This window comes from Nicotiana tomentosiformis, chromosome 7 (assembly GCF_000390325.3).
Source record: "Nicotiana tomentosiformis chromosome 7, ASM39032v3, whole genome shotgun sequence".
Taxonomy (NCBI): domain Eukaryota; kingdom Viridiplantae; phylum Streptophyta; class Magnoliopsida; order Solanales; family Solanaceae; genus Nicotiana; species Nicotiana tomentosiformis.
In genome coordinates this window covers 23629458-23642676 of record NC_090818.1, presented here as the reverse complement: position 1 = coordinate 23642676, position 13219 = coordinate 23629458, and the positions used below count along the sequence as shown (strand labels likewise).

General features: G+C 34.3%; 1 protein-coding gene and 2 long non-coding RNA genes across 4 annotated transcripts; 2 read left to right on the top strand and 1 right to left on the bottom strand.

Annotated features, from left to right (window-relative positions):
• Window positions 1-2952: 2952 nt before the first annotated feature.
• LOC117281725 (uncharacterized) lies at window positions 2953-5571 on the top strand. The gene is made up of 2 exons (XR_004512351.2): window positions 2953-3494; window positions 4000-5571. It is a non-coding gene; the product is annotated as an uncharacterized lncRNA (long non-coding RNA).
• Window positions 5401-8298, bottom strand: LOC104117271 (protochlorophyllide reductase, chloroplastic-like). 2 transcript variants are annotated; one of them, XM_009628304.4, is made up of 5 exons: window positions 8163-8298; window positions 7974-8072; window positions 6711-7245; window positions 5870-6228; window positions 5401-5761 (listed from the first exon to the last, which is right to left on the bottom strand). In XM_009628304.4, exons 1-5 carry the CDS (start codon window positions 8214-8216, stop codon window positions 5606-5608), a joined length of 1203 nt encoding a protein of 400 aa, XP_009626599.1. In that variant the 5' UTR covers window positions 8217-8298; the 3' UTR covers window positions 5401-5605. The 2 variants fall into 2 exon arrangements, with proteins under 2 accessions (XP_009626599.1, XP_009626598.1); XM_009628303.4 differs by having other exon boundaries at window positions 7974-8075; window positions 8163-8297.
• A 2225-nt stretch (window positions 8299-10523) lies between these two features.
• LOC138895121 (uncharacterized) lies at window positions 10524-12921 on the top strand. Its single transcript, XR_011409321.1, has 2 exons — window positions 10524-10645; window positions 12368-12921. It is a non-coding gene; the product is annotated as an uncharacterized lncRNA (long non-coding RNA).
• The last annotated feature ends 298 nt before the right edge of the window (window positions 12922-13219 follow it).

Below are 13219 nucleotides of genomic sequence, written 5' to 3'. Positions count from 1 at the left end.
GAAAAACATTGGGGTAAGTGTTCCTTATCCTATATTGATTATATTTTATGATTCCATACTCATTTATATCATGAATCCGTCAATAGAAAAATCAGATTTTTATAAAATATTCCAAAAACGAAAATTTATGATTTGAAGGTCCATTTGACATCGGAATTTGATAATTTTTGTATGGTTGGACTCGTCTCGGAATGGGTGTTCGGATTTCGTAAGTTTTTCCGAGATTTGAGACGTGGGCCCCACTGTCAATTTTTAAAGTGAATTTCGAATTTTATCCGAAAAATTAGTAAATTCATATGGAATTAGTTTCTATGATCCGTATTGAGTATATCGAATTGTTTGTGAATAGATTTGACGCTTTTGGGGATAAATTCAAAAGGACAAGCTGTGGTCGAATAATTGATTGAAATTGCAAAGCGAGGTAAGTGTCGTCGTTAACCTTGACTTGAGGGAATAAAACCCTTAAATTATTTGTTATGTGAAATGCATGTGAACGACGTATAGGCGAGGTGACGAGTGTCTATACGTCGTCAAATTAATTGTTTGCATAATTATTTGAAAATCCTAAATTTGTTTTAATATACAAATTAATTGTTATGATAATTATTTCTCTCCTATTCTTTGTCAAATATTAATTCTTGAATTCATGCAATAATTGCTACGTGCTGATTTGATTTATGTGCATTAATTACTACTTGACATTTAGCATATTAAATAGTAAACTGCCTATTTTCTCCCCGATTTTCATAATAAATTGCTATTTGTCATTATTTTTTTCATAATTAAATCATAATTATTGTATGCGTGTTATCTTAAAAATTTTATATTAATTATTGCATTTATTGGGGCAATTTCTTCTATAAGAATTGGTAAATGGATATATTGAAGGATCGGGTTGCACGCCGCCACGAACTTTATTAAAAAGTCAATATTGGGGGATCGGGTTGCACGCCGTAACAAACTTATTAAAAGTCCATATTGGGGGGATCGGGTTGCACACCGCAACAGACTTTCTTAAAAGTTCATATTTGGGGATCGGGTTGCTCGTCGCAACAGACTTATTTAAAAGTCTATATATACTAGATTAAAATATATATATGGGAGGATTGAAAATGAATATGTTGTGGGAGTGGGTTGCACATTACAACGGAAATTGATTGAAATAATAATTGGTTATGACTGCTGAGTTGGCTTCAACTATTAGAAATGAATTACCTGTTTTAATTCTATTATTGTGGTTATTACTATTATTACGTACAGGTTAATGTAATTGACCTGCCTTAGCCTCGTTACTGCTTCGTCGAGGTTAGGCTTGGCACTTACCAGTACATGGGGTGGGTTGTACTGATACTACACTCTGCACTTCTTGTGCAGATTTCAGAGTTGGTCCCAGCGGCGTACCATAGACTTGCTTTGATTTCAGCTACCAGAGGAGACTTGAGGTATAACTGCACGGCATCCGCAGTTCTGAAGTCCCCGTCTACTTTACTTTTGCTGTGTGTTTGTTTTTAGACAGCTTTATTTGTATTATTCTAGAAGCTCGTGCACTTGTGACACCAATTCTGGGATGGTATTTAGACACCATTATTTTTATGGATTATTCACTATATTTCAGACTTTACTTTCGCATTTGTTTCTTCGTTATTAATAAATTTAATTTTTTTTTAAAAAAATAGATAATATTATTCTAACGTTGGCTTGCCTAGCAAGTGAAATGTTAGGCGCTATCATGGTCTGAATGTGGGAATATCGGGTCGTGACAGTATCCCTAGTTGTTAATTTACCACTTTAATTTGTTAGTTAATTAGTTAGATATAAGAATTTTAATATTTATAATTCGAAATTGTTCGAACTTCTCTTCTTAGTGATAGTCAACAGTTGTAGTTAAACCTTAGTGTTGGATTTTGCATCTGTTACTGCTACTGTTTTCTAGAATAATTAGTTGTTTAATTTTAGGAGGAGTCTGCTAGAAGATTCAGAGTTTTAATTATAGTAAGAGTTTAGTAATTTAGTTGTAGGAGGAGTCTACTACTTTATTTATTTGGCTATTTAAAGCCCTATGATTAATAAAATTTTAGAGACAGTTTTTTCAATCCTATTTTCAATCTTCTTGCTGCTTGCATATTTTTTCTAAAATCCATAACAGTGGTATTAGAGCCTCCATTGATCTTGACGGATCTCTGAATTCGCTGAAAAACAACCAATTTCAACCACTTTTAAACCATACGCATTTTTACCCATACCGATTTTTAACCAAATTTTTAACAATGGAAAGCAGCGGTCTCTCTTTGAATACCCCACAAACTTTCACTGGTGAAAAATATCAGATTTGGTCAGTGAAGATGAAATCTTATCTTGAAGCTTATGATCTATGGGAAGTTGTAATGGAAGACAAACTTATACAACCACTTCCTGCAAATCCTACCCTTGCCCAAATCAAAGCTCATTCAAATGAGAAAACCAAAAAATACAAAGCCAAAACTATAATTTAAAATTCAGTTGCAGATTCAATCTTCTCTAAAATCATTGCATGTGAGACAGCAAAAGAAGCTTGGGAAACACTCAAACATGAGTATCAAGGAAGTGAACGAGGCAGATAAAATCAGCTTTTAAATTTGAAAAGAGATTTTGAATCTCTTAGAATGCAAGATGATGAGATCATCGCTAAGTATCCTGACCGAATTTCTTTAATTGTCAATAAAACCAAGTTACTTGGCGAGGATTTCAAAGATGACAGGATAGTTGAAAAAATTCTTGTGACAATTCCCGAGAGATTTGAATCCAAAATTTCCTCTCTGGAAGAGTCTAAAGATCTCTCTACCATCTCTGTTGCAGAATTAATAAGTATTCTTCAAGTATAAGAGCAAAGAAGGGCCTTCAGACAAGACAAAATTACTGAGAGTATTTTTATGCGAAACACCAAAAAGAAAAAGTCGTTTATTCTTATTGCAAATATTGCAAAAAGAAAACACACTTAGAAAAATTTTGTTGGTGGAGCCCTGATGCATTATGTGGAAATTGCAAACAAAAAGGTCATGTTACAAAAGTGTGCAAGTTCAAAGATGCTCATGCACAAGCACTAATAGCAGAAGAAAGAATTGAGGATGATCTTCTTTAGACTGCAGCAACAGAAGCAAGGAGGAGTGTTGGATTTTGCATCTGTTACTGCTACTGTTTTCTAGAATAATTAGTTGTTTAGTTTTAGGAGGAGTCTGCTAGAAGATTCAGAATTTTAATTATAGTAAGAGTTTAGTAATTTAGTTGTAGGAGGAGTCTCCTACTTTATTTATTTGGCTATTTAAAGCCCTATGATTAATAAAATTTTAGAGACAGTTTTTCAATCCTATTTTCAATCTTCTTGCTGCTTGCATATTTTTTCTAAAATCCATATCATGTCCTAGACAAATGATGATGAGGTATTATAAGGTTCTAACGACATGCTTGTTCATCTGATTTTTGCTCATAACATCTAGAATGAGCATGAGCTATGTCAGGTCCTTCCTCTTTGGTCATTTTTCCGTAAATCTCTGTTCTTATTTTTGCAGTTAAATATCCATCTTGAGCTTAGATAAACGAACGATACCATTGAAAAAACCCCATATCTGCTGCAGCCGAAGCACATCGGTTGAACACCTCTGTGAAGTCAGAATTCCTTTCATGTCATACAGAAAAAAAATTTCATTCCACTATCCTTGTCAAAAGTAGAAATGAAACATATTTATATGGAGGCCTTAGTGACCTAAAACATGGAACTCTCTGTATTAGACACAGGACAAATTCAAAACTTTCTGTGCTGCACAATCTTATTCCTGATGCAAGGATAGACACTTATATCTTCTGATTCAGCTTTAATGTCTCGATCTGATGATACATGTTTGTTTTTTTAATGGTTATGCCTCTAAATATCTTCAGATAGGATTTGCTTCCATAGTTTCTGCAGGCTGTTCATTTTTCCATTTTCCCTCAATGACCATTTTTGTAATGATATTCTGAGTGCAGCTTGTTGTTCAGTAGACAAAATCATAAGCCAAAGATGTTGAATGAGTGGCAGCAAAGGACAACAGTGTTGTTGACAATCCACTGTTAACCATTCAACTGAATGGATGCATCAAATACGCTAGCCCGGGTTATCAGTGGGTCCAAGGTTACTCTGCAAACCTTGCAAATGCGAGAAATTTTTAAAGGAATCAATTCTAGTGCCCATTACATAAAAATCTGGTGGGTTGGAAATAAAATGAGGAATCTAGTTCTGTTCCTTTTACAACAACAACAACAACAACAACAACAACATATCCGGTATATTCCCACATGTGGGGTCTGGGTTGTGTAGTATGTACGCAGACCTTACCCTTATCTTGTGTAGGTAGAGAGGCTGTTTCCAAGAGACCCTCGGCTTTGGCCAAGTTCTATTCTATTATCTCATAAAATTTATGTTTGTTGATGTTTCCATTAAGTCCCATTTTTTCTTTGTTGTTTCAGATTCTTGTTTACGTGCAAAAGAATTCTGAAGTATGATGATTATATAGTTGTTATGTGAGTTTCTTGATTCTGGTTTGTAGAAGGATGAGGGCAGGGGAGAAAAGAAGATAGGGGGTGTATGTTCATTGGAGAACATGTGGAACCAATCTTTAGGAATTGTTTTAGTTTTCTCTGATTAGCAGTAGACCGCTACTTTCCAGTTCTGCAGATATCTATCCTTCCTTGTATAAATAATTTAGTGTTTTTTTTTCTTTTTCATTTTATACTAGTTTTTGGTTTGCTTACTTACAAGCATTGAGATTTGTTTGATCTCCTTAGAGCTACGGTAATTTATTCAAGGAGATTCTGAATTGATATATCTTCATGAGCACCAAGTCACAGAAACAGACACTAGATTTGTCCTTCTTCCAACTCTTCCCATTTTGTAATATTTTGTTTTTACAACTCTCCCTCTTCTTTTCTATTCAATATAATAAGAAAAAAGAAAGAAAAAGGAAAGAAAGGTATACTTTGTTGATTTGTTCCCTTCCAATTTGTTTTATATGTTTACTATACAGTGAAAATTTCTGTCTTGATCCCGGAAGTATATAATTTGGTTATAACAAAATTGAAGGTTGTTTTGGGAAGAGAATAAAGGATGTGGTCGCGTGGCTTGCTTGTTGAGTGATTGCATCTATTCTTCAAGCAAGACCGAAAGCATTATGTTGTTGTATTAGGAGATATCTAGTATCTTGAGGTTTTCATTCAATTGGGCATCAGCTCAGGTTCTGAAGAGTAACAAGTAGTGCATCTAGCTTTTTATGGATATTTCGAAATACCAGTCTTCTTATCTTAATTTGGCAAATACGTGATGGATCATAGACTCTTTGTTTGATCAATTATGTGCAGGTATCTCCAGTTTTAGACTTGCTGGACCACCACTTGAAAATGTTATGCTTACAAATCTTAAGTTGAGTTGTTCATATCATTACCAAGAATACCTACCTGAAAGCTCTGTATTGGTGAAATTAACCAACAACAAATACCAAAAAGTACTTGAGAAAAGAACTCTAGTGATCTCATATATACATCTTCTCCTGACTTGGATGGGAACTGGGAACAGAAAGCCACCCCCGTGCCAGTCCATTTAAGCCAGTCCAACAAGCTTCTCACTGACCTCCCATAGCTTCCGTGCCTTTTCTGCATCACTGGCTTCTTTTGAGAGCTGGTTCTCAAACGAGGAGGAGGTGTTGTTCCAACTCCAGTAGACACCAGACTTTGAAAGGCTTGGATCACGTACGACCTGAATTTAGCACGGATGATTCAGTGATATTTTTCATGCGCTAGTTTATGATTCAGTCTGTGAAAATGCAAGGGATAAAGGTGTCCAAGTTTGCTAATTTTGACTAACCTGTGCAAGTCTTTTTCCTGCTTCTGCTTCAGATACATAACCTTTGGTTATGTACTTCTGAAATGATGGGAAGAGAGCCCTGAACAAGGGAATGTGATTCCTAAACAAACCAGTTTCAGCAATGCAGCCGGGATAAAGGGAAGCAAAGGCAATGCCAGTCTCCTCGTGGAAACGCCTATGAAACTCTTGCATGGTAAGCATGTTACAGACTTTGCTGTCTTTGTAGGCTTTGGCGCCATCAAATTCTCCTCCATCAATCATGGGTGAGCAGTTTAAACTATTCAACCCTCCTGCAAGTCCTCGCAGATCTCCGAGATTAGCCTTTGGTGGCACGTTTCCAGCCAAAGTGTTTGTGTTTCCTGATTCAGAAAAATTATAGTCTTAGATTTCAATCATCTTGGGTTTCCTTTAATATGGCAATTCATAAGGAGTTGCACATGCTGCCCAGCAATTCTTTTAGAAGGTAATATTTGTATTAAAATAGCACCAAGAAAGTGCTACAAAAGTATGTAGCCTAAAGAGCAAAACAGTGTTTGTCCCTATCCTATTCCTGTAGGGCATTTATGAAATCCATCAAACTTTCATCATATGCTGTCCAGCATTTTACTTGTTGTATCATGAAATATGTGTAGTTTCTCGATTCTCTGTCTTGTATATCTACATATGTTAATGCTTAATTACTTGTAAAAAAGAATATCTGGAAATGCTAATTTGTGGAATTCTAGCTTTGCAGCATTGATAATTTGTTCCTAGCTTACTGATAGTGACCCGAAATTAACTTGCTCAATGAAGTCGAGTATGGTGGACATCAGAGCATAAGCTATGAGTTTGAGACCAGTACCTGTAATGGAGCCAACAATTATAAGACGCTTTTGTGGGTAATCGGATTTCTTGAGGTCATCTAGCAGCAACCTTGAAAGCAGGAAATGTCCGAGATGGTTGGTACCTACACTAAGCTCAAACCCATCAGCAGTAAAAGTTGGCTCTTTAGCAGTAGGAAAATACACTGCAGCATTGCAGACTAGCGCATCAAGTGGCCTCCCTGAACGTCGGAAAGTATCTACAAATTGGCGGACACTTTCAAGGGAAGCGAGGTCCAGATGCATGACAGTGTAGTTATCCTTTGGAATGCCCACTGATTTTGCTGCTTTCTCAGCCTTGAGGAAGTCCCTGCAGGCCATTATAACGTGCCAATCTCCTGTTTCACCTATAGCCTTTGCTGTAGCTAGTCCTAGACCAGAGGAGGCTCCTGTAATTATCACATTGCCTTTCCTGAGGGTTTTCTTCTGTTCTGAGGTAGACTGGTTGACTGCTGGTGTGGTAGCAGCTGTTTGTGCTCTAATAGGAGGTACAACTGCTATTTTCTTTGTCAATTCCTATTACATGATATGCAATGATATTAGTTTATCTCATTCTTTATAATGCTTTTAAGCAGTACATATCAAGTGAGAAATGTAAGATAACCAAAACCGTAAATAGACATCAATTATATGTTCTAGATAGACCCAAAAACCATTTGGAACTCTTAAATACTTGGCAGACTAAGAAGAATGATTGCCTCTTAAACCATTTGAAATATATTGTGATGGCCTCAAGAGGCAATCTTTCTTCTTAGTCTGCCAAGTATTTTGATATCCTAAAATGGCTTTCCATGAGAAGGGAAGCTTTGGAGCAATGGTAAAGTTGTCTCTGTGTAACCTATAGGTCACGGGTTTGATCTGTGAAAGCAACCACTAATGCTTGCATTAGGGTAGACTATCTACGTCACATCTCTGGGGTGAGACCCTTCCTATGATCCTGCATGAACGCGGAGTACCTTGTGCACAACGGCGGATGCAGCTTGAAAGTATTGAGTTCGTCTGAACCCAGTACTTTCGACATGATGTATAAATTTAAGTGTAAAAATTTACTAAAATTGCAAAATATAATAGATATGAAACCATAACTTTAAAAATATGATTATTTTGAACCCATAGAGTTTAAATTCTCGAATTGTGCTTCTTGGGCTATAATATACATGTTCATCTTAGTAGAGAATTATGCAAGAACTAGCACACTAAATATAAAAAAACTAAACTTGCAGACTCTGTATAATGAATGGTACCTTGTTCCATGCAGCAGGAGGACTGAATTTTGATTTTAGATTGTAAGACAATGCAACACCAAAGAGGCTACTGTCCTTGAGAGTGATACTTGATTTACCCTGCTACAATTGAGCCTCAGAAAATCATGTTCAATTTCCAGGTGAGTAATTAACAAAGTGATTAAAAAGCTGGAAAGTTTGCAGCTTTACCTCTTTGTGGATAGAAAGTACAGAAGGAAGCAGAGATGCTGCTTGGAGAGCCATTTTTGGACCTACTATTCAATGGTTTTTCACTCAACTCTTGTTACAACTATTATGAAGGTGATGTTAGGGGTGGGGTGGGGTGTTTGATTTTTATAGTTTGAGCTGGAGAGTGGGTTTGGAGGTTTGTGGACAGTGGACTTCTTTCTATAATAAAGGATATTAAGGAGAATGGATTTTGGGGCAAGGATAAGATAGTAATGGAGTAATCTGGAGATGCCATGTCAGCTTCCTTTAACCAATCAATGCTTGAGTTTTGGATTCTCCTTTATATTTTTAGTTATAAATATATTTACTGGCAGCATATGCTGATGGAACCGGGCTGGGCCAGAATGTTAAGAGGCCTATATTTGTGATAGGGCCCAACGAAGACTATCGAACTAAGTTTGAAATCATTCATAGGAAAGCCCTTCTTGGGCATAGACAAACTCTCTTGATTACTTTTTACCTTGTTCTAAAAAGAACGATAGGTTCATAATAGAGGTAAAATATCTACTTTTTTGTGTATATGAGAACATTACTTCTCAATTTCTTTTAAAATAAATTAACGTATTTTGGACGAATATAAAATAAGACATCAAGGAATATGCTTAACGAGGAATCATCATATATATTATATTATTATATTATTATTATCATACTATATTATAAGCATGGAAACCTTTAGTGTAAATTAAATTACTAAAATGTCCATTAAAAGTTAAATAATTTTTTTACCCTTCACTTAAAAAAATACTCCTATAATACTTTTGTACCAAAAAGTAAATTTGCCTTCTAATTAATAAATAATAAATATCTATAAAAGTAAATTAAAAGATTTTCTTTGGAATTGTAAAGCAATGCGTTGAAATTCCTAGAGTAATTATTGTGATGCATGCATTTAACATGCTCACGTTCTCAAAGTAACCTTTTTAAACTTGACTCTTCATATTTCTAGATACACAAAACAATATTTGATGGAAGATAATTCGGTCTGTCGTTTAATGTTTTAAATAAATAATTATTTTCGCCCTAATTATTTTTGCACGTACATACAACTTATAATGTGGACTTAGACATAATCAGGGATATATGTTTAACCAGTTAACTTCAGGGAGGAAAAGGTAATCGCATCGACTTTCGAGTTCATAATCACTTACTTTTATATATTTGCATGTTAGATAAGTTTAGATAAGATCTTAGTGTTGCACGACAAATTAGACAACTTTCTTCTCTTGCAGAGATTGGCCCTTCATTTGTATATCTTCCTCTGGTCAAGAATGAGTTGCATACGACTTGATTTTCATGTTGCTGCTCAGAATTGTTGGTTGAGAAAAGGGTACTTTAACCCAACAATCCAAAAACTCGAGTTGCTGATTTTCATCTTTGAAAGAAAAAAAAAAGATGTACTTTTCAGCAATTCTGTTGAAAAGTGCCGAATATTTTTAGAAATAAATAAAAGATATTTCAATCTAAATGAGTGTAAATGGCACCGTTATTGTTCCGTAAATGGTACTGTTATTTGGAACTCTTTATTTGTGCACCGGGTTTGAAGTGACCTTGTAGTTTAGTGGCAAAGTATTCTAGTAGTTGCGTAAACTCGAGTTAGTTTTTTGGAACACTACTATTTTCGTTTTGCTAAAAGAGCTTTTGTCTTACGGAATAAAGAATGATTAACAATACTGGAAAAATAATATATGAGATATGTTAAATCGAGACTGCCTCAAAGTTGGAATATACCACATTTATTGTCACAGTGTGGAATCTCATATAGGAGTTTGTAGGTTCAAATATGCTGCACCTTAATTTTCTCTACACTGATATAAACTCAAAACTTTTTTTAAATGTTTATTTATTAAAAAATTTATTTTACAATTGTCATTACCTATTACGAAACGTTACCGTTAGTTTCTCTCACGTCTTTTCTTTATAAAAAAAAAATTAAAGTGTTACCTTCTAGATAAAAATTTTATTCGTTTAAAAGATGCAGGTCTTTCTGGCATAACAATTAATAATATTTACTTCACAATTTTCTTACCTGAATATATTTATCTCTGGTAATAGTTGGCAGTATGATAGGGTACGTTGAGGTTATACTCTATGGATCCAGTAGAATCTATCTATATCTATATATCTATAATTGAGGGGTTAGATAAGGTGACTTGGCACCTCTTATATGCCAAGAAAGTTATTTATCTTTTTCCTCGAATTTTTATATTATTAAGTCCAAAAGACACGTCCCTTCAACAACATCCATTGACAAAAAGGTGAAAAAGTTATTACTATAAATTAAGCAACCGTTTATTCCCGAGAAAACCCGATGGCCTTTCTTTAAAAATCAATTCCTCCCATGTCAGTTTCTCCTCACCATACATCATCCCTATCTCTGTATTTATACAATTCACACAGGTTATAAGAACATTTTCTGTCTACTCTTTCCCTGCGAAATTAAGGTATAGCCATTTCTTTCTCTCTATCTATGTACACTTTCTATTTTCTCTATTTTTATTTGCTTCACTATTTTTTCTTGTAATAATTTCTTATTTCTCTATATTTCGATAATTTTATACATAATTCCAGATTCATATAGAAATGAACTTTCAATTGCTCAGCATATTGCATTGGCAACAAAGAGATTTGAGATATTATTGAATGTTATTGTTTATTAAATTTTGAAAGTCAATGGCAAAGCGTAGACAACCATGATTCTCCCTGATTCTATTAATAACACTCTTTACTATATATTTTCACCACCTTAATTTTACTTAATGATATTATCAAACTTTTCTAGCAATTGTAATCTTTAAAAGCAGACTTCAAAAAAACTATTACGTAATAAGTTTTTATCTCCTTTGGTTGCTTTCTTCCCTTCATTTTTTTTCTCTTTGGGTTTAGTAGTTAATAATGTATGACTATCTCTTTAATAATTAGGTGATTTTTTCCTTTTAAATGCTTTATCATCTTTCTTTTTTGATTACTTATTTTGGGTTAAGAGTGTTCTTGAAGACTTTATTTCTTTGTAAAGTAAGGAAATATGCAGTAATCTAAATTAGATATCTTATACTAATTGATTTTTCAGTACAAAAATTATGTAGAAAAGAAGGAAATTTGACCCAGAAAAAGGAAATGATTTGACTGATTAGATTACAGTAATCATCTACGATTATGCATTGTTCTATAAGATTGAAGTCGTGGACACCTCTAAGCTTTGACTTCCCTTTACATATTTGGCACATGAATTGGAATTCTCGGTTAAAGTAGGTTGGTGGTGTTGCATTGGTGTAATGCAAAAGGAATCAAAAGAGTGAAGAAAATCAGAAAAGGAACGAGAGAGAGAAAAATACTGTGTAATGGTGTAATGGTTAGAACGTGACTTATTTTTGCTTTTCTCACTCTTATAGCAATGCTTAATGTTGTTAATTTGGAACTAAGATCAAATTGGTTTTGATAGTTGTTTGGTGTAGTCTACAATAGATGTTGTATTAATACGAAAGTTTCCAACAATCAAAAATCAGGGGATTTAATCACATATTAATATATCAATGACATGTTACACTTAATTGATCTTTTTTCTAATATTGTTTCCTTTTTTTTTTTCAATTTTAATTCAGAGAAATAAAAAAATGTGACCTTTCTGAAATATAAATGTCAACGAGTCTCTACTTAGAAACAACCTACTACGAAAACGGCCTTAAAAAGCAAAGGAAACAGTTTTAACATTGCCATTTTTTCTCCTTTTTTATTAAATTTATTTTTAATATTCCATTATTTTATTCAAGTTTAAATTTATTAATTTCTTAAATTGATCATTTCATATTTAACCTTAAATATTTCTGATAGATTCTCTTTTATAAAAGCTATAATATTTGATTAGTAAGGATTAATATTCTTTTATAAAAGTAATAACATAGTATACAATTTCATTTTATTTTATTTTCTTTAGAATACAATTTCATTTTATTTTCTCTTCCAACCGCGCGAAGCGCGGTCAAGTTCTTGAATACGAGGTAGGAGTGTGTGTCAAGTGAGGCGTCAAGTGTATGTATTATTGATGCTTCTAATTGGAGAAGTGTCGAAAGTTGTTTTTTTGTCTGTTTTTTTGGTGGTGTTCTTTTACTACTATGCTTAATGGTGTAGGAAAACATGACTCATGTGTTTATTATGAAAATATATAGATTTGTTCATTACATATGTGTATACGGTCAAAATCGGTTAGTCCTTCGTACGAACTGGTTTAAATCGTAATGCATTGGATCGAAGAGCGTCTTCATAATATCAGGTTGAGGTCCGAAGTCAGGTCACCAAGCTTCAAGCCCTAGGGACCGATCACTGTCGAGCTCGATATCATTATCGAGCTCGAATCCAAATCGAACTATGATGCAAAGTGAAGTTATCGAGCTTATGAGGCAGAAACCGATCAACACTGACCCCGAATCAATACAAGGACCCGAGTCAGAATCGAGATCGAGTCAAGATCGAGAGCTCGAGTCAATATCGAGCTCATAGACAAGAGCCGTTGCAATCGCACTAGAGGAGAGAATCATGGTAGGAATTATGGAAAAGCTGATTTATCATTGGTCTCCCATTATGTATTTTTAATTATATCTGAAGTAGGATCCCTCCACTATAAACGGGATGGTTATTATTTTTGTAAGACCAAGTTTTTGCATACATTGTAACTGAGATATCATACACTCATATATTGAAGAGTTATCCTTTTTTAGCTTCATAGATTGATTCATCTTGCTTAATCTATAAATCATCTTCTTCCCAATTTTGCTTATTTTTCATTCTCTACAGTCAACACTCGATATTTCTATTCATTCTTACGATTTGTGTCAAGTTATACCACATACCCTTAGAACTACGTACAAATTTAACTCTACCCATTTTTCGAGTAAACAGTTTGGCGCCCACCGTGGGGCAATGGATAACAGTGGTTATTTGATACGAATCCGCAAAACACGTCATTTTACGCTTGTTTACGGAAGTGTCTTTGATTTCAGATTAGCAACGACTAACTATCA

Excerpts from the sequence above, each read along its gene's own strand:
- LOC104117271 (XM_009628303.4), bottom strand. The coding sequence starts at position 8,216 with ATGGCTCTCCAAGCAGCATCTCTGCTTCCTTCTGTACTTTCTATCCAC. Across the intron at positions 6,229-6,710 it reads AATTGTTGGCTCCATTACAG|GAAACACAAACACTTTGGCT; the intron begins GTACTGGTCTCA and ends TTTCTGAATCAG. Across the intron at positions 5,762-5,869 it reads CAGGAAAAAGACTTGCACAG|GTCGTACGTGATCCAAGCCT; the intron begins GTTAGTCAAAAT and ends TGCTAAATTCAG.